The sequence below is a fragment of the Myodes glareolus genome, chromosome 9 (assembly GCF_982192425.1).
Source record: "Myodes glareolus chromosome 9, mMyoGla1.1, whole genome shotgun sequence".
NCBI classification, from domain to species: domain Eukaryota; kingdom Metazoa; phylum Chordata; class Mammalia; order Rodentia; family Cricetidae; genus Myodes; species Myodes glareolus.
Window position 1 is genome coordinate 427365 of NC_142034.1, and position 21900 is coordinate 449264.

The 21900-nt window shown below is 43.4% G+C and overlaps 1 protein-coding gene across 1 annotated transcript in view; it reads left to right on the top strand.

The window, feature by feature from the left end:
* Window positions 1-21900, top strand: part of Qtgal (queuosine-tRNA galactosyltransferase) — an 81795-nt gene that overhangs the window by 7376 nt on the left and 52519 nt on the right. The window contains 2 exon segments of the mRNA XM_087909628.1: window positions 13478-13542; window positions 19173-19238. Of these exon segments, the coding sequence (XP_087765754.1) occupies window positions 13478-13542; window positions 19173-19238 (131 nt within the window).

The window sequence follows — 21900 nt, forward strand, 5'->3', positions numbered from 1 at the left end:
TGTTCATTTCTTCAAAAATCATGTTTTTTTAAATAATTTATTTTGGTTTATGTGCATTGATGTCTTGCCTGTGTGAGGGTGTCAGATATTGGAGTTACAGGTAGTTGTGAGCTGCTGTGTGGATGCTGGGAATTGAACCTGGCTCCTCTGGACGAGCAGTCAGTGCTCTTACCTCTGAGCCATTGCTCCAGCTTCCCTAAAAACAGCATTTTTTTTTTTTTATTGATGGATTCTTTTATCAGTATACAATGTTGGGTTTTATTTGTTTTCTTGCTTAAAATAATTTAGGAATAAAATCAGTTCTGTCTGGTATTTGCACAGTTAACCAGCTTTGTTTGTGATTCGTGTATGGAATATTTTGGGGATCCAAAAAGTAAACAAAGAAGTAGAACACCCCGTGTGATGGTTTATCCTGGTTATCAGTTTATTGGATTTGCAACAACTGAAAAGCAAGTTGCTGTGCAGTCCTCGAGGGATCTTCTTGATCAGGTTATTTGAAGTGAGGAGACTAGATAGGGGTAGCACCTTCAGGTGGTAGACTACATAAAAGGAGGCAAAAGATGGAAACTTTGCTTTGTGCCTGGGTCCTTAATGCTGTCTGGCAAGTTCACCTACCTGATACTGTTGAAGCTGCTACTGCTGTCTTTCTCTAACATAACATGCAGCTGCTTTGATCCCAGTGTGGATTCTCTAGGAATCCTCCAGGTCTTTAGCTCCACATTGGATTTCTGAGAAACCCAGCTTCATGGACTACAGGACTCTCAGCCTCTCCAGTATGAGTCAGTGTTGTGCTGGACTAATGTCTGAACCAAACTACTGCCATTGTCAGGAGTTCTGCAGATTCTGCTCCCAAAAGATCACCACAGGTGTGCCTGCTGACTCTTCCCCTTCCCTCATAGGAGGAGAGGTCGAACCTGTTCCGTTTCCCTTGCCAACGACCTGTGTGCAATTTGTCCTAATTACGTGGGCTCTTGGGGGAAGGGTTAAAGGCTGTAAGTGTGGAAGGACCAGGGGAAGGGCCTCCACGCAGCCCCAGGGAAGCTGTCGTTCCTGCTGAGTGCAGGCCTTCCCGTGTGGCCACTTTGAGGCCAACTCCTGACGATCACCCCTCACCCCTTTCTCTGTAAGTACGGTTAGTAAACTCATCGGTTTTCCCAGGTGAACTTTGGTGAAATCATACCTCAGTTTGTTGTTGGGAAGGGATTTTAGTAACAGTTAGCTATGGATAGACTACCCAGACGTATAAGTCAATCCAATAAATTCTCTTTTAGTATATATTCATTCTCTCTGTTCTGCTTTACCCTTGAACTCTGATTAATACACGCTATAAGTGATAAGTCATTCCCTTCCTGTAACTATGGAATTTGTTTATTCATGTCTTTTGGCACTTTTTTCTGGGTTGTGAATTACTTGTTTTGGAGTTTGTTTGGCTTCCTAAATGTTGCTTACTGTTTGAATATATCTGGGGAGTTTCCCACCATTATCCTTCAAGTCATTGTTTTCCTGCTTATTTATTTCCACCACTTGCAGCATATGCACCATGCTAAATGGTGTTATTTGTTCTCTGTTTTGTTTTTTTATTTTTTCTCTGTTTTTCCAAGAAGCAAAATCTTTATCCATCTCTTTCCAAGTTTCCAAATTCTCCAGGGTTTAATGTAGTCTTGGATCTACTACGGAAAATCAGTTTCTGGTATTATATTTTGCAGCTTTAGGATTTTTATTTGGTTCCTTATTTTTAATTCTGCGTTTTTGTTAATGCTGTTTTGAAAAATATGATGTTGTTAGAGCTTTATTTCTGTAGTCCTGGCTTCCTTTGCATGTAATGTATTTGTACTGACTGCTCTGACTCTCAGCTCTAAACCTGATGTCTGGCTTTTCGTACTGGAAGTTTCTGCTCGAGTGTAGGGTATGCATTCCTGCTTCTTTTCCTGGCTTCTGTTTTCTACTGGAAAATGACAGTATAGATAACAGGCATCTATATGGTTGCTGTTGATACCTCTCACCTCCTCAGAGGCAGGTACCTGAGATGACTATCGTCTTGGCTGGACGGTGGACCTTTTTCTCTGTCTACACCTTCAGCTACAGTAACTGCTGATTGCTGTGTGTGTGTGTGTGTGTGTGTGTGTGTGTGTGACATTGTGGGGAATGAATTACTGCAGAGACTAATCCAGTTAAATTTGGGCCCTATTTAGGGATAATTCCTGAGGTCAGTGTTTTTAGTGAAAACTCCTGTTTTCACCTCTGCAGTATTTTAGGGCACCTAGGTCTGGGTATCACTACATTGTTAAATGTGAGGTCTGTACCTCTGTGGTCTGTTCTCTGCTAAGCCTTATTCTCCCTGGACATTGTGATTTGAATAGGAATGGTCCCCATAGGCTCATATATTTGAGTGCTTGGTCATTGGGGCGTGGCACTACTTGAGAGGGATTAGGAGGTGTGGTCTTGGAGTTGATGTGGCCTAGTTGGAAGAAGTGTGTCAGTACGGGTGGGCTTTGGTGTTTCACAAGCTCAAGCCAGGCCCAGTGTCTCTCTGTCCATGCCGCCTGGGGATCCAGATGTAGAACTCTCAGCTTCCATGTCTGCCTACATGTTACCCTGCTTCTTGCCATGTTGATAATGGACTAAACCTCTGAAACTTTAAGCAAGCCCTAATTAAATGCTTTCTTTTCCAAGAGTTGCCTTGGTCATGGTGTCTCTTCACAGCAATAGAACACTGATGAAGACAGTCATAGAGTCCAGTCACAGTTCTGGGCTGCAGATGAGATTAGAGAAGCTCCTGTATGCCCAGACTTGCTGAATGAGCTGAGGGCTTGTGGCTAACGGTACAGCAATCCCTAATGCCGCTCTGCTTGTCTCTCCCCATGGGATGCCAGCTCGGTGCTACAAGCCAAGATCAGGACACCAAGGCCTCCAGTTTTCTCGGACACTACTGTCAGGATAGAAAGAGCCTCCTTCTATGGACCTGGGAAACAGATGGGAGCATCCAGTTGTCATTCAGGAGTTCATAGTCCTCAGCCGGTTCACCGGGGACTCACTTTATACCAGGTAGCTGGGCCAGGATGAGAAGTGTGTGTACTGGCTAGTTTCATGTCAACTTGATAAGAGTTACCTGAAAGATTACGTTGACTAGTTTTATGTCAGCCTGACACAGACTAGAGTTATCTGAAAGGAAGGACCCTCAATTCAGAAAACACCTCCATAAGTTCTGGCTGTAGGGCATTTCTTAATTAGTGATTGATGGGGAGGGCCCAGTCCATTGTGGATGGTGCCATCCTTGGGCTGGTGGTCCTGTGTTCTATAAGAAAGCAGGTTGAGTAAGCCAGTAAGCAGCACCCTCCGTGGCCTCTGTATCAGCTCCTGCCTCCAGATTCCAGCCCTGCTTGAGTTTCTGTCCCGACTTCCTCCAGTGATGGACTATGATGTGGAAATGTAAGCCAAATAAACCCTTTCCTCCCCAAATTGCTTTTGGTCATGACGTTTTGTCAAAGCAGTAGTAACCCTAATGGGGTATTGCTGTGACAGACCTGACCATGTGTTTTGGGGAGGGTTGTGGAAGGACTTTGGAACTTTGGGTTAGAAAAGCCATTGAGTGTTGAGAGCTCAGCGGGCTGTTCTGTAGGAGCTTGGAAGACGAGAGTACTGAGAGCAGTGCAGAAGATGGAGGCCTGGCCTGTGACGTTTCCGAGGGAAGCAAAGACTTTACCAGGCCTTTCGTGTGAAGCATCTGCAGGGTCTGGTCATTTGGGGCTAAAGAATCAGCTGTGATTAAGAAGAGACCAGCCTCACTGAGGTGAAGTCTTCTGGGACGTGTTTGCTCAGGGTCACACAGAGAAGCTGACGCACAGGTTTTGCCAAGGTTTTTCTCGGACCGGCAGCTGAACTTCATAGTGTTAGAGTCATCCAAGGTGGTCCTGGTTTTGAAGGCATGAAGGGGACATGGAGAGCAACTGAGGCTTGACACTGTATGCCAAGGCTGGAGTCCCTGAAGAGACTCTAGGAGAGGCTGTTGGTGAAGATGCAGCCCAGTTGCAGCCACAGACTCCAGCGTTTTGGAGACGACTACCAAGAACCGCAGCAGTGGTTGAGAGGAATCAGCTGGAGCCTAGAAGGTGCATTGTGTGTGATGTAGAGGGCAGAGTCAGAGAAGTGACCCAAGCCCATTGGAGGAGCACAGACGATTGTGAATCAATTCCGGACATTGGATATTGAGATAGTTAAACTGTTGGAGTTTGATTTTGCTTTGTTCAGATTGTGACTGTGCCCTGGTTCTTCCCTCTTGCAGTAAGGAAGTAATTATTTTTTATTTTTACAGGACCCACAGTTGAGACACTTTGAATTTTGAAAGAGACTGAATTTTTTTTTGTTGTTTGTTTGTTTTGAGAGAGGGTTTCTCTGTAGCTTTGGAGCCTGACCTGGAACTAGCTCTCATAGACCAGGCTGGCCTTGAACTCACAGGGATCCGCCTGCCTCTGCCTCCTGAGTGCTGGGTTTAAAGGCATGCACCATCACCGCCCAGCAAGAGACTGACTTTTTAAAGGCTGGAATTTTTAAAATTTGAAATGTTTATATTGTAATGTTGTTATTAACATGTGATCTTGAGGAAGAACTGTTAATCCTGAGATTCTCTGGTGAAAAATCAGTTTTACCATTTTAGGCCAAATTAAAGCAAGTTTTATACTGACCAAGATGGAATTTGATCAGGACCACTCCCTGGAACTATCCCAGTTGACTGGCCCCAAGACACGTGTTGTCGGGGATTTTATGTACAAAACTCACAGGCCACCATACTTTCCCATGAAGCTTTGTTATTTTTCAAGAACTACCACTTCCAGCATTCCAGGAAGTTGTCTCGTCTCTGGGAAGGTGGGGCTTATAAGGTTAATTTAGGGCATAGCTGAACAAGAAAGGGATGATTATGGCTTAACAGTAATGAGTTTGTATGTCAAGTTGACAAGGGGTCAGTGTGATAGCCTATTCTTCCTGCATCTGGGAACCAGGAGAAGCGACCTCAACGTCCCTGTTGTCTGTGGCTTCTGCTTTGCAGAGCTGGGAGGGGAAGAGAGGGAGCCAGTCTCAAGTTTACACGGTAGACAACCACTGTACTCTCTGGATTCGGGAAGATTTTCTTGGATAATTGTTTCTTCATTTACTGTCTACACCTTAGAGCCATTTCCAGAGACCACAAGTGGTGTTTTGTAAGGACCCCTCAGCCGCGTCTCTGGGGAGCAGAGCTCTTTGTGCTGCTGTACAGAAGCAAAACTTTAGTCTTCTTAGCGACTCTTAACCCCTTGTTCTGCTGTTAAGGTGTTCAACCTAGGACTTAGTGTGTCTTTAAGGTACTGCCACCTCCCTTTGCGTCTGTGCACCAGAGTCAGGACCTTCAGAGTGACTCTTACTTAACACAATGCCCTCTGGTCTCTGCTAACATGAATCCACACGTTTACACTTTGTCTTGTGTGGTTGTGAATCCACAGCATGTTGTCACTAATTTAGCTTATGGCTCTGTGAAAAGGATATGAACAAAAAGAAGAAATTTTTCATATTTCCTCATATGCCTTTTCCCAGCGTCCTTCTTTGCTTCATATAGATAGATGCAGATTCCCATCTTACTATTTTCTTCTTCCTAAAGGACTTCTGAAAACGTTTCTTGTAGTGATTGTCGTGGGCAGTGGATCCTTTTAGATCTTACATCTTTTTCTGGCAGCATGAATGTTGGCAGGTGGCTCTGATTAACGCAAGTGTGATTTCTCTTCATGCCTCTTTATTGGCTCCAATTCTCCCCCTGAGGGTGCCCCTCCCCCAGCCATCTTGAAGCTCTCTGCCTATCTACTGTCCCCCTCCCTTCCTTCTCCCCTTCTCTCTTCTTCTTTCTCTTTTCTGTCTTTACTTCTCCTTCCATGAAGTTCCTTTCCCTTTTGTTGTGTACAGATGGGAAGTGAATTCCCTGAAGGACTCTGGCTGTACGGCCCTCTTCTAACCCAGTTTATACAGTTTAGAATCCTGGGGTGAGATTAGCAACTTTATTAAATCACCACCTCCTCTACTTCTTGTTAGATCTTCACACACTATTATAGACTTTTTACATAGATAATTTAATCCTGATTAGATGGTATACATTTGTTTTGAGTTTTTTATTTTTTTTGAGACAAGGTTTCTCTGTAGCTTTGGAACCTGTCCTGGAATGCGCTCTTGTAGACCAGGCTGGCCTCAAACTCACAGAGATCCGCCTGCCTCTGCTTCCCAAGTGCGGGGATTAAAGGCATGCGCCACCACCGCCTGGCTTAGTTTTGGTTTTTATTTCCTAATTTTTACTTTGGTACTTTTGCTTGGCATTAGGAATCTAGAAGGATAATGTGAAATCACATTCGTGATGGCAGAGTTCTGACTGCTCCTGACTTGGAAGGAAGCAAGTGATCGTTTGGTAGCCAGCTAGAAGCTGGGACGTGAAAGAGACTTACTGCACCTCACTTGTCCCACCATACACCTGTAACAGGCTTCCTTTTGGGCCACCAGTTAGCTCCCAAATCATGACCCAGAGACTTCTTACTAGTTAGAATGTTCAGCCTTATCATGTTTGTCCCACTTGCTCTTATAACTTATTGCAACCTGCTTCTCTTCATCTCCATTTTGCCTTGTGGCTTTTTACCTTCCTTGTATTCTGTAAGTCCTACTCCGTGACTGGCTGGCCCCAAGAGTCTCCCTATCTTTCTCTCTTGTTCTCTCTTCTTCACTTTCTCTGAGCCTAGATTCTTCCTCCTACTTATTCTCTGTCTTCCAGCCCTGCCTATCACTCCACTTCCTAGCTATTGGCCATTTAGCTTTTTATTAGACTACCAGGTGCCTTAGGCCGGCAAAGAAACACATCTTTACATTGTTACACAAATGTAGCCTAAACAAATGTAGCACAGCTTTACATAGTTAAAGTAATAGTCCACGACATAAACAAATGTAACACACCTTTGCCAAGTTAAATAGTCGCTGGCAACTGCCCTCCTCCCAGTGGCCCCTCCCAGTTACTTATTTTTCACAAATAAATGTATGTTTTGGTAAGTTACAATCTATTCTTTCTTCCTTAGAGCTTTTGTTATTATAATATAGTTACATCTTTGAAGCTTCTTGAAGTTCTATAATCTTGAAACTCTTATGCTACTTGTTTTGCTAGTAGGTAAATTCCAGCATACAGACTTTATAAAAGCAGTGTTGACAGTTTTGTAAATATGCAACTCACAGCATAGTGTGTTTGGTGTTGACTCAGAAGGAGCAGCTACCCCGGGGCTGGATTTCCTGAACGTTACAACCTCCTAGAACTTTGGACCATATTGTTTCTGCCCGGTATTGGTACTGGTTTCTACTCATGTGCTGTTTTGCCTTTATTTTCCTTTGAAATTTTTTCTTCTTACATGTTTCTTTTCAGTTTTCTGAAGCTACTCTTTAAAATAATCTTTGTGCCTGGGATGTAAATGGTAATGTACTTAAGATTCCTACTTGTCTTCGGTGCCTTTTAAAGTCATACTTAGTTTGGCTGGACAAAGAATTCTAGTGGCAAAATAATTTTTCTCATAATTGTAAAGGACTCACCTTGTTACCTTCTAGTGTGTCATCCAGACTTGTTGTTTTACTTTTTAATTATTTACTTTTTTGTTTTGTTTTTCAAGACAGTTTCACTGTGTAGCCCTGGCTGTCCTGGAATTCACTCTGTAGACCGGGCTGACCTCAAACTGACAGAGATCTGCCTGCCTCTGCCTCCCCGAGTACTGGCATATGCCACCACCACTTGGCCCCAGAGTCTCTTTATTTTGAAGATCCTTCTTTGAAAGATACCTTAAAATGTAGTTAATACTTTCACTCTTAAAATCTTCTGATGTTGGATCAAGGTTGTTCGTCTTTCCCTTCATTTTCAAGGTTGAATGATTTTCCATATAGTCTTTCTTCTCATGTGATAAGTCAGGGACTCTAAGGTCTTAGATTTGGAGAGTGTGCTGTTGGGGAATATTATTTTAAGGTGTGTTGCTTTTGTTTATGCTGCATTTGTTTAACTCTGTGAAGCTGTGATTCTTTGCCTGTTTAAAATGCCTGATGGTCTAATAGAGAGCTGAGCAGCCAGTAGCAAGACAGGAGCAAGGATAGGTGGGGCTAGCGGGCAGAGAGTATAAACAGAAGGAGACCTCTGGGTGGATAGAGGAGTAAGAGAGAACGAGGAGAGGTCTGCCACCCAGCTACGCAGCAAACTGTGGAGAAAGAAGCAAAGGTATACAGAAATAGAGAAAGATAAAAGCCCAGAGGCAAAAGTGTAGTTGGGATAATTTAAAAAAAGCTGGCAAGAAACAAACCAAGCCAAGGCTGAGCGTTCATAAGTAATAATAAGCAAGTGTGTGATTTATTTGGGAACTGGGGGGTGGGCCCCCTAAAAAGCCAAGAGAGTAAAATATCCTACAATAGCGTGCCTCGTATAGTGCTTAAGATTAGAAAAGGGATAGGTCAGGTCATCTGTAGTGACAAATGGATCTTCTTTGGCTAGTTTTTGTTAATAGAAAATTTAATTTTTAAAAGCTTTTAATTTATGGTGTGAGTGTGAGAGCACATGTGCGTAGTCGGAGGTTGATGCTGTCTTTCTGCCATAGGGATTCTGGGACCACACTCAGATCCTCAGCATTGGTGGCAAGCACCTTTGCTCACTAAGCCATTTTAACCATTGCTGAACTATTTTTTTTCCCCTTCAAGTGTAGAGCTGGTAAGTTACTTGCCGAGAGGTGGTTACTTGTATCCAGTGTGGCTGCATTTGGAACATCTGTGATACTTTAAAGCCCCTGGTACCCAAGTGTTCTCTGAGACATTCTCACAGCGCCTGTCTGGAATAGAGCCCTGTTTCAGCATGGGAAGTGGTAGAGTATTCCAGGAGCGCTGAGAAAAATTTAGGGTTGAAAGCCACTGCTCTAAAATATCAAGAGTAGCGTGCTGTCTTAGCCAGGGTTCTGTTGCTATGATGAACACCATTAACAAAAACATCTTGGGGAGCAAAGGGGTTATTTCACTTTACAACATACAGTCCATCACTGAGGGAGTCAAGACAGGAACTTAAAGTAGGAACCTAGAGGCAGAAATTGAAGCAGATACCATGGAGAAACAAACACTCCTTACCTGCTTGTACTTCCTGGTTCAGCAGGTTGCTGTCTTATACACAGCAGTACCACTTAACCAGGGGTGGTATCACTACAGTGGGCTGAGCTACATCAGTGATCAGCCAAGAAAATGCCCCACAGGCCAATTTGATGGAAGCATTTTCTCAGTTGAGGTTCTCTTTTCTCTAGCTTATGACAAGTTGGGTGTCAAACCAGTACACACACACTGTTCCCATTTTGATTACGTTGTCCAGATGGGGTGGTCCATACAGCCCTAGTGTATTTTGAGGGCAGTCAGGGTTCCCATTAAAAAACAGCTTGTGACAGCCTGGGTGTGTAGGACCTGCTGCTGCTAGGACCGACTTAGATCTAAGCCTGGTCTCTCAACAGCTTCCTTTGAGACTTTGGGGTACAGTTGTGTGGCTAGAAGGTGGAGGAAGCAGAGGTGTGGGTGTGCTTGTTATAATCTGGTGGCTGTCGGGAAGAGGAATAAGAGGAGGAGACAAACCTTACCATTACCAAACCTGGTCCTGCACGGCTCCTTTCTGCTAGTGTTGCGGCCGGATGATTGCTTTTAGGAACATGGATGGTAATGATGGTCCTGTGGCCTCAGGTCACTTAGTGATGTTTCCTCCCTTCCTTTCTTTCCCCACTCCCTCTCATCATGTAGCCCAAAGTGGCATCAGCCTTGAGTAGCCAGCCCTCCGACCTCAACCTTCTGGTATTGTAGGCCTGTGCTACCATGTTTGCTTTACTCGATTTTTAGAGTGTATATCACCATGAGCTTACACAGTTCCTGTTTCATTCTTGGGGGCCGGGGCTGTCATGGATTCCCACCCAATATCCAGACATCAGTCTAGGTAGCATGGAGTACTGGGCCACAGTGTCTTCAGGACCTTTGGCCAAGCTTAGAAGATAAGAACATTTCTGTCAGTCCTCGGGAAACTGCCTGCTTTCTGAGAGGAGCTTATATTTCGCACCCTCCCAGTCTGAAAGCCTGCCCTGCTGATGTTCCTTCCTTTTTCTGTCCCCCGCTGTTTAGTTCATTTTGTGTTTGTTATTCTGGGTGAAGTACAGGGTAGATGTGAGCAGCTGAGGTCAGCTGCCAAGACTCAGCTGAACCTGTTCTGTCAAGACAAACCCGAATGTTGCCTCATCATGGCTGTTTGAGGAAGCAGAATGGCGTGAACAATTCTTTAGACGGAATTTAAATAAAACTACTTCCTAGGGCTGAAGAGATGGCTCCGTCTGTAAAGTGTTTGCCTTACAAGCATGAAGCCCCAAGTTTAATTTCTAGAACTGTGTCAAAAAGCCGGGTGTGGTGGCATGTTTGGAGACAGGCAGATCCTGGGACAGCCAACTGAGCCTGTTTGGTGACATCCAGGTCTGCAAGAGACCTTGTCACACAGAAGATGGTAACATCTGAGGTGGTACAGTTCCGGCAGGCTCTTTCCCCCACTCATCCAACCCTAACGTCTAGAAAATCTTAATATCATCTGGAAATTATTTTCTAGTTTTATTATCTTTGAAGTATAAAACTATGTATAGGTTATCATAGAATATATGTCTCAATTTCTGAAATTCTGAAATAATGAATTTTGTTTTTGAAACTAAATGTTCCTTGATATACTTAAGAGAGAGGTTTTGCAACCTCTGTCATTGAATGGAAAGAGCATTTTGGTACTGATGTTCCTTGTCTCCACTGTTAAAACAGATTTTGTCTTTCATAAAACACAAATTGCTTGTCACTGGATGTCATTGTGTCTGAATGCATCTGCCCATGACAAGGACATTATAGAACTAAGGACCCTAGGTGGAGTGCTGGGAGATGACATCACCTTATTGTCTGGGAAGTGAATGAGAATTCATGGCAGTTCTGTATGGCACAGTGGAATTTAGTTGGCTCTTAGGAAAGACATGTTTTCCTGTAATGTGTTAAGTAGAATGTGTTACCTGTGTCTTTAGCGTAAATTCGAAGGTTCTGTTTTCAGGAGTGCTGGGTTATTTGCAGTGGGGAAGACTCATTTTTTCATAACATTCTCGTAACAACAGGAATGCACTTCATCATGTGACTTTTACTAAGGGCAGAGTGAACCACAGCCCACTGCCCCTCTTCCAGGAGAGAGGAATGTTAATATCTCCATGGAGCTAGGTTTTTCCTGTTGGAACCATGGCAACCAGCTGCCCTTACAAAGGGACTGGCCTCCCCAAACATGGAACCCCCACACGCAAACATTTGACTTTCTTCAAGGTTGTAATATTAGAGCAAATTCCTTGTCTTTGCCAAACATAAGATTCATTGTGAGAAGATTCATTGTGAGAATCTTCCAGCATTACACAGATTCAGGGATTCAGTTTTTCTTAAAATCTGACTTCCCATAAGCAACTTTTGTAGCAGAATTCTGTTAATTTCAGTGTGCTTGTGAGGAGTGTCATCTTGTTTTTGAGGTTCTCGGGAGGGTTTTATCCTGCATGCTTGCCCTGAGCCGCCAGGATGGCTGGAGTTTCTGGCAGTGGCAAACCTGTCTCACAGTAGGAGGCATCACTGTACCTTTCTTGGTCGTTTCCCCCTTTGCTTTTATTTATGCCTACAGTGTTCATCAGAATCTGGTGCCATTGCTAACTGGTTTGGACTGGCCAAATTCTAGGGATTAACCCTGCAGAAAGATGCTGCTTTGGGTTGGATCTTAGGGGCCTGAGTGAACGGGGCAGCTTCCCATTTTTTGTGTCTTGCTTCTAAGTTATAGCATTCCTCCCACTTGGGGGGGAGGAGAGGGAGGTGCAATTCTTTTGTATTAACAGACCCTGTATAAGAGGCCTTTCTTACAGCAGAAAGTCGAGAGTGTCATAGTTAGCTCTAAATGCATGTTAGGGTGGTGTTCCTCAGGACTGACAACTTTCTTCAGCTTGTCTTAACTTCAAATACCAGAGAGATTTATTATCTCAACTCTGTACACATCTGTTTTGCCTTGCGTGACTTTTCGCAGTGGCATCAAGACTTGTAACGTTCTGGTTAACGTGATTCAGGTGTTGGTCGTCTTTTCTAGGAGTAGAGTTAAAAGCCCCATTAGTGCCCTCTTCTGGACTGAACACCTTTTAATGGCTCTGCCTTTAACACCAGGCTGAGCTCCTGTCACTTTCTGCACTGGGTCCCAAATTTCCAAGCCTTTGCAACTGTCCTTCCCATAGGGCAAAGGTGAGCCGCGTTAGCCCAACTGTCAGCCCCTCCAGGAATGATTTGTTCTTCCATCCTAAATACGGCTACGCCCAAGTCACCAGGTGCTCTCCAGTGTTTGCCCTGCATTGTTCATTTCTTGTTTATATCAATTACAGCCCAGTTCTCTCTGGGATGTTCTTTGTGATGATTTTATCTTCCAAACTCTTGTGTTTTCAGCACCATTCATTTAGTTGTCGCTGTGGATTTTTCTTATTTGCTTTGGTTTTTATATCTCGGTTGTAATGTCTTTGAAGGAAACTTTAAATAATATATATTTATTATATATATTATATAAAATATAATTTATATATTATAAATAAAATATAATACACACACACACACACACACTTTAATATCTATCCCCTGGGGATAAGGCATCACCAGTCCCTGAAGCCCAGGCTGATCTGGCTTCTCCATCCAGGACAACCACTTTCTTAGCTCTTAAGCCCAGGAGGACCTCTTTGCTCTGAGTTCTCTGTCCCCTGCAATCTCTGCTCTGGGTCTGAACTCTTTGCTCAGTAGTACAGTAAGAATCACCTCCGAGTCTGTGTGAGACCCTGGACTCTTCCCACTGTCAAATAAGTTGTTTTTTTCTAATATGCATTTAGTAACCCCAGCTGTGGGCTTTTAGGAAGACTAATCATGACTAAATAAAGTTCTGTTGGGTCAGTACTAATTAGCGTATGCTGCAGTCAGAGCTGAATCTTCATGCTCAGGCAATGACCTGGGGTGGGTGGACACACTCAGGTGTCACAGACGTTAGCAGTCTCCTCACCTCACTAGGGACACAGCTAGCCATCCTTGAAGTATTCGAATTGAGGTGTTTGCCGACCAGTCACACAGAAGTAGGCTCTGTGCTGCTCCCGTGCAAGCAGACTTTTACTCTCCCCAAGGATATTTTACTTCAGTATTGTTCTAGGTGCCTGCCGTCACTTATTCTTGGCATTCTCTGCTGTCAGCAATGAACATGGGCTTTGCGTTCTCTTTACCATCCTTTCATTCCTTCAAAATTATACCTGAAGTTTTTCTAGTAGTGTGAAGTGACCTTAGCTTTCTTGGAGTGTAAAATATATATAGTTTTATGCTCTTGAACGTTGAATTCTAAGAGCCGGTTTCTCTCTTTTTTATTTTTCCCTAACAGTTGGATATTCTAAAAACCAAGCAATCGCACAGAGCACCGGGTCTTACCTTTGCTTTTTGGATTCAGTAAGTAGCTCCCTGTTTTGTTTATAATGGCTTTGTGTATATTGACCAAATAATGACTGTGAATTTTAGTATGGTTCTTAAAAATAAATTTGTCGACATGTTATGATGAATCTCAAAAGTCAAGTTTAATAGGTTGTTGCTCTACGCTGCCGTAACAATTAACACTAGTAAGATCATTTATAAATGTGAAATGGGACCACAGAGAATATAAACAACATTAAAATAAGCACAGTACTAGCAAGCATGATCTTAAGAGATTAAAGAAATGGAAACAGGTCATGACAGCTAGAGCAAAACATGAAGCAGATTCGTGGGTGGGGGTCAGGAGTGGACCGAGAGGTGACAGGTAGGCTTATACAGAGTTTCAGATCAGTCAAAGTTATATTAAACTTTTAATTTGTAATCAAATTAAATTAGCAAGATACTTCCACAAAGTAAGTTTTCAAAATGTCAGCGTGAACTGGTACCACACTGGTAGGGTGATTGTACATTTTATTCAAGAACTTAAGATGCTTGTGCTCTTGATTCCTGAGTTTCACAGTTGTTTATTAACAGAAATCAGAAGCCGGCTAATGTGCGCTGAGCACTACTGTGCGCTGAGCACTGATGGAGAACTCTAGCAGACTGTCAGAACTGTCACGTTTATGGGGCATCCTTGGGAATAGGACACTTAGCTGCAGTGGAGGAACAGAGACTGTACACAAATTGTGCTGTGCTTAGAAACCCTGACAGATAAAGCAAAGCAAAGCAGTTTGTTTTAAACAAATACAACTTTTATGTATCTAAATTATTCCATACGTTGGGTCCCTGGCTTCTTAGAAACATGCAGACCAGGGCCCATGATATGTTGGCCACTGGTTTATACAGCTGTTACAAGTTTTGTTCCTGTCTCTCATTGGTTACTCCAGGTACATGGAGGTAGGGAGGTCACATAGTCCAGGAGATGCGGCCTCCCTTTCATGCAAGGGACAGGAGGAGAACTGACCCACAGGGTTACCTTGGGAGGTCTGACATTTTGAAGTCAGAGTTCTGCATAATGTTATCTTTATTGTATTTAGACAGCATGCTTGTAACTTGTTGAAGGCAGATGTTGCCAGTTGGACGAGGAAGTGTCTGTGTGATTTTTGTATTTGACCTGTCTGTTTTAGGGTGAGGTTATTTATAAAACAGCTTTGGTATTAGCCATGCAGAACCCACTTAAGCTTTAGGAAGCAAGTGGGGACTGTCACTGTCCTTGGCCCAGTGCATGTGTCTGGCAGAAAAGGATCTGTGTGGGCTGCTGTTCTACTGAGCTTTACCCTCAAGTTTTTGGCTCCACCTTCAGGTGCTTAGTTGTTCCCTTAAGCTGAAAACAGAAAGCAAGCTGTTCATTCTGAGCCTGTGTGTAACTAACTCTGGAAGTCATGACAGACAAGGAGGGGAGGGAAAACGGGGACCTGCGTCTCATATCTCACACCCGTCTCTTTGGTTAGTTTTCTCTTGCCTTATAGCTAGCTCTGTGCAGGGAACTACAAATTTTCATGTGAGTGTGTCTATAATTTAGGTGGACTCATGTTATTTTAAAACAGGAGTTACACCGGGCAGTGGTGACATACGCCTTTAACCCTAGCACTTGGAAACTCCCCATTTGTGTAGCCAAGTAGTAGCATGGCGTCTGAATTGGCCATCTTCTTGAAGGGTATGAGCCCATAGCCCGGGATCCTTGCTACTCCAGATAAGGACTGCATTGGATGGTAAATCCTAGCAAAGGTCTTCATAGTTGCAGGGCTGCAGAGATTCAGAGCTGAAGACAGAGCTCCTTCATCCTCCTCAAGGTTCTTTAGATGGAACAAACTGAAAAAGATGAAGTAGGACCACAGATACGTGAATGATCATAGTGATGGCGGGGAAGCCCAGCACACACGTGGTCACATCCAGCCTAAAATGATCCCAGGTTTATATGGCTGTTGCTGTATGGGAGGCTAGGGAATGTGTGTAGTTTGAGAGGAAGGAAGGTAACATGTAGGAGAGCATCTGGTTTGAGGACTAGTCACTGGGCCAGTGCATATTGCTTGGCCCGTGGAATAGCAGTGGATTGCCTGTGATTTGCTGTGCCGTTTGCTGTGCCGCTATCTGTCTGGTATGCCGACATCCCGTGGCTTCTCCATCAGAAAAGTTTTATGTGGAATCCTCCGGGAAGGAACTACAGGTGCTGGAGTTGGACAGACAGGACCTTTGCAGAGAGACTGAACCACATGGGGAGGAAGCCAGCTGTGTCAGACTCACTGTCTGAGGCTCCAGTGGATCAGGGCCTGACAGCACTGATAAGGGAAAGCCTAACAGGTCGGAGTGCTGTGGGTTTACTAGCCCGTTGGCATATGTAAATTGCCAAACACTGTTTTTCAGAACAGGCTCAGGAGGTGGCTGGGATTGTACATTAGTCCTCCATAGTTCAGTCCACAAGGTTATGCCTGACCAGGAAGTTTCTTCCTAAGTTTTCACATCCCATCCAAACGCCAAACACAGGCAGACTTAAGCAAAGTGTGTGTCCTCATTGGCATTTGTTGGTGTCCCCAAGGCCTTTCTGCACTTATGTGTGCCTTGCTCAGACTTCACCGGAAGCCTGTCTATCATTTATTCTCAGTTCTCTTGACTAGCAGGCTTTCACCTACTATTTTTATGTCAGAATATGGAATAGCATTTCATTCTTATTAATGCTTTTTTAAAGTTAAAAAGTGTACACACACACACACACACACACACCATGGTATAGTTGCCCAAGTAGGCCAAAAGAGGATGTTGGGTCCCAAGGAGCTGGAGTTACAGGTGGCTGCAAGCCATTTGATATGTTGGTGCTGGAAACTGAACTCAAGTTTTTAGAAACACAGAAAGAACATCTTCGGGCCCATACATACTCATTCTGTGAGGCTTCCAGTTTCTTCTCTTCAGGCTGCCCCGTCATTCCATAGTGATGATTCCCTGTTCATAATTGTGGAATTTCAGCCCCTCTGGGAATTTTATGCACAACCGGGAATGCCAGTAGTGATGGTTCAAATCATCTTCTCACTGAGAAGAGAACTCCAGGTAACATTCCTTGGCGTGAGCCCTGAGATGAATGCACTCCGCTTTCACGGTTGGTGCCGACAGCATCTTGGATTTGGCCTGTTAAGAGTCTCTCCGTTACATTTCAAGTGCCAGCTGATTCTTATTAGCCGATCACAGTGGTCCTGCCCACAGAGGGAGCAGGAGCCAGCAGGTCAAGTTTGACTTCCATGAAGGGGAAACCTTCCCCTGAGTAACAACACTTCTGACTCTTTATTGAAGTTCTCCTTTGCTTTCATTAAAACAACAACAACAGCAACAAACTTTCCATTCTCTAGACTCTGGGCTACCTTCTTTTTCTGGTGGCTTCAGGGGAAGACCTTATTTATATTACTGGTCACCGTGGTCTGTAAAGTTTAGTACCTGCTTCTCTGTTAACTCTTTGGATTGAGTCTCTGTTCATCTTCCTTAGCTTCTCAGCCGTTTGGCCAGGCTGGTGAGTGTATTAATTCCATTCTCTTTTGCTCTTATTGTAGTTCTTGACTCTCAACAGCAGAAATGGTAGGAATCGTATTTTGAATATTCTTTAGGCTCTTGAGAGCCAAACAGGACTGACCATTTGTGCTTTTTGTATAGATCCCTGAACTGTAAAATTAGAGTCTTGATTAATTCATGTGCATTAGGAAGAACCCAGAAGTTGAACAGTAAAGTCGTCTGTGTGTGTGTGTGTGTGTGTGTGGTTATGCATATGTGTGGTGTGTAAGAGAGGGGTGGGAGAATTGGACTCAGTCCACTGATAAAAGTGCTCCCCTCTCTCTCAGATCCACCTTCACAGACCTAAGCATCTTGCCACTTTTCCAGGCAGCCTTTAGGCCAGTCAAGACATAGAATTAATCGTCACATGTGTGTCCACCCTTTGCTAACCTGGCGCGTGTACACATCTCCTTCCACAACACTTGGGTCCAGCCAGAGTTAGGTGGTTCTGTAATACACTGTACTGCTGTGCTGCTTGTGACTGAACACACAGTCCCTTCATCAGAGAGTCCTGGTCTTCAAGTGATGTTGAGTCTCCTCATAACCCAAAACTGAAATAGGGGAATAAGAGAGGAAGGAAACAAAGATGTTTACCTAATGTGTTTGTAACAAAATAAGGTGGAAATGTATTGGAACTTTGATAGCCTCATTTCTGTAATTGGTCACATGGTCATAGTTATTATAATGGCTCTCAAAGTCCACGTAGTAGGGAATGCAGTCACAGCTGCTTTGATCAGTATGTCCAGGACAAAAGAACAGATACAATATCATTTTACATACTTAAATTCAACCCTAGGAAAGTTGACCTTGTTATTCATTAAGTGCACACATAATGAAAAAAATAAGGAAAAGAAAGGACCGTGGAGCCCCAAAAGCTCAAACCGAGGTCACTCGAAACAGGAAGTTGCTGGAAGTAGCGTCAAAGCAGATCCCCAAAGTGTTGGCAATAGGCAATTTTTTCTGTCTCCATTTCATAATTCTCTGTCTCATAATCGTTTATGAAGCCCCTCAGTGGAGTTGGTTCTTTACCTGGAAGGTGACTAACAACTTTATTCTGGAAACTGTCTGGGCCATTTGTCATGCTACCTGGATCCTGCTGTTGTGATTTCTTATTAGCCTTAATCAAAGAACACGATCAAACCAAGAAATTTCCTGCACTCTATACTTCCTAGTCCTTTGTAGAGAAGTCATCTGCTTTCCCCCAGGAGTCTGGGTCAGCCACATTGGCATACACCCTAACTCCTTATATATCTGTTTGTTTATAGGCGTAAGGAGATGAGAGTGGCAAGTGACCCCTTAATTTCTGGTCCAGTTATTGTAACATTATTTTATAAGTATTTTCCCTGTCACCTACTCCCACACCCTTTTAAATATTTAAATCTTTGTTGATTATTTGTCCTCTGAAAATACCGTATTTTACTATGAAGTGAAACATTCCTGCAGGAAAATGCACAAAATCTTATATTGTGGAACATTTATAAGGAGCTCCCTATTGCCAGCACCTCAGGAATCAGCCATGATGTTGCTTTCTGTTGCACCAATTCTAACTGTTCTTAATAATAAAAACCCGGAGTCAGATATTGGGTGAGTGCTGAAAGATCAGAGAAGTAAAGGAACCTATGTGTACACTTAATAAGTAACTTGGTCCACTTTCCTAGGGTTTGAATTTTTAAGTATGTGAAGTGATACTGTATCGGGTTTGCTGATTGGAGCAGCTGTGACTGCATTCCCCACTGAGTGATCTTTGAGAACAATATTGGATGTAGTTTGTTTCTCCATCTGATATTTATTGACTTGGATGTTCCATGTCTGGAAAATGCTGTCCAAATCTAACTTGGGTAGAGGACCTTTTCTACACAGATGGTAACATTGCTGAGTCTTAGGAAATCTGTACCTTGTTCTTCAGCTGACAGATTTTTTTCCCACCAGTCACATAGTTGCTTTTTCTTGATGATCAAAGAGAGTCCGGGTTTATGAACATCTGAGTTGCCTACGCTGTTGTGTTCTTGGATTGTGTGCCTTTTTTACTACATTGGAGTTGCTTTATATTAATATAAAACGTGCTCTTTACACAGGATGATGTCATGATGCCCCAGAGAGTGAGGCTGCAATATGAAGCCGCCGTGCAGCACCCAACGAGTGTGAGTACAGCACCTTTTCTGTGTTGTCGCCATCTTTAATGGAATGCTGGTCTTTTTATTTTAGAGATTTTATTTCTTGGGATTAGACTCTATTTACAGTCAAATTGGGGAGATTTGTGACTGCCATGTTTCTGAGTCTGTAAGGGTATAAACGTGTTTCTGGTTAGTGGCAACAAGAGTAGGAACCAGAGGCAAAGCAACTACCAAGCAACTACCTTGCTGCCTATAGAGGCCTAAGGCGTTCTTTTGAGAGAACGCCACTAAGTGAGATCAGAATTCTTCATCAAAGAAAAGAATTTCTGGGGCTAGAGAGATGGCTCAGAGGTTAAGTGCACTGGCTACTCTTGCAGAGGACCTGAGTTCAATTCCCAGCAACCACATGGTGGCTCACAGCCATCTATAATGAGATCTGGTGCCCTTTTCTGACCTGTAGGCAGACATACCAACAGCACATTGTATGCATAATAAATAAATAAATCTTAAAAAAATCAATTTGAAAAAAAACCAAAACATCAGGAAAAAAAAAGAACTTCAGGACAAGTCACTATGAAGTAGGGTGGAGTTTATTAAGAAGGGGTTTTTAACATAGATTTAAGCAGAACATTAATAGACAAGTATTTAGGAAAAGATACCATACCCCTAAGTACAGGCATAGACTTCTCAAGAGAGTCATTTAAGGATCTTATCAGTAGCTGTACATAGCCGGGCAGTGGTGGTGCATGTCTTTAATCCCAGCACTTGGGAGGCAGAGGCAGGTGAATATGAGTTCGAGGCCAGCCTGGTCCTACAGAGCGAGTTCTATCAAGGACAGCCATGGCTATGCAGAGAAATCCTGTCTTGAAAAACAAAACAAAATCACTGTACATATAATTTTGACGACTTCCGAAGTTACATTGTTTAAAGGATTCTAAGAAATTCTTTTTTTCTTTGCTCTTTTGTTTCTTTTATAAATGAGATTGGAGAGGGTAGTTCCCTGAGGTACGTTGGACAGGATTAAAGGGTAATAAGGTAAAACCATAGGTCAGAAGAGTTGAAGGAATCTTTTATATATTAGGTTACAGGGAGTTAAGACATGTTTTTACTGTAAACAAAGTTTACACTCTTGTGAGAGTCTCAGAATGTGGGAGAATTGTCTGTAATCTGTCAATCATGTTTTAAATAAATGCTGATTGGCCAGGCAGGAGGTGTAGGCGGGAACACCAGACAGGAAGTGAAAATGATGCAAGGAGAGCAGGAGAATTCTGGGGAGGAGGAAGTTGGTTCCTCCCACTCCTGCCCAGACCACTGAAGCAGCAGGATGTAAGCTGCCCCACTGAAAAAGGTACTGAACCACATGACTAACATAGATCAGAAAAATGGGTTAATCAAGATGTGAGAGTTAGCCAGTAAGAAGCCTGACCTAACGGGCCAATCAGCTTTATAACTTATAGAGATTTCTGTGTGATTTTTGTCTGGGACTAAACAGCTGGGGGAACTGGGCAGGACATAAAACCCCAAACAAACAGGCCTCCTCATGTTACATCAGTAAATTGATGTTTTATAGCTGGAGAAGGAGTAGGTCAAATGCAGCAGGGCCATACATGCTTAGGCCTCAAGCATGATCTGTTGCAGCAGGGTCATACATGCTTAGGCCTCAAGCATGATTTGTTGCAGCAGGGTCATACATGCTTAGGCCTCAAGCATGATTTGTTGCAGCAGGGTCATACATGCTTAGGCCTCAAGCATGATTTGTTGCAACAGAGCCATACATGCTTAGGCCTCAAGTGTGATCTGTTACCATATTATAATATTCTTACTTGAAATATCTCTGTATAAAAACAAATTGTCCCTATGTAGTTAATCTCCACAGGAGATTTTTATTAATTATACTGGAATTCTTGACTCTCAGCTAGAGAAAGACTTCAAGCAAAAACTCCTTCCTAAGCGAAGGACTCCTTTCTATGTCCCTTTGATGTCCACTGTCTTTCTATCCTGTTACCGTTTTGGGAAGCCCTTGTCACTTTGAAACAGAAAAGATGGATTTCTTTCTTCTTCCCCTCCTCCTCTCTGTCCCTCTCTCTATTGCTTGCTTTTTGATGCAGTGGTATCCTTTGCCATGTAGCCACTGACCCAGGACAGGGTATTGCTTCCTACCAGGGAGTTCGACTCCATGTAAAGTCAAGTTGGACTACACTGACCTTTATTTCCATATTACAATGGTCCATTCAGAGGGAAAAGCTCACTAAACAACCTTCCCAAAGGATACTTTGAGGCATTCAGATCAACCTTTTACCATCAGGGCAACCGGTTATCCTCCAACAGGCGTTGTTGCGTGAACTCTGAATGTAGCTCACACACCGTCTGCTGTCACTAAGTTGGCACCTTTTACTTATTTCTCCCCTCCCCTCCCCTCCCCTCCCCTCCCCTCCCCTCCCCTCCCTTTGATCCTGATGTACAAACACAGACCTCAGGCCCCACTCCTGGAGTAGGGAGTTCCCTATTCTACTTGTTTTGGTTTGGTTTTTCAAGACAGGATTTCTCTGTGTAACAGCCCTTACTGTCCTGGAACTTGCTCTGTAGACCAGGCTGGCGTTGAACTCACAAAGATCTGCTTGCCTCTGCCTCCTGAGCACTGGGATTAAAGGTCTGCACCACCACCCAGCTATCCCTGTCCTATTTCAAG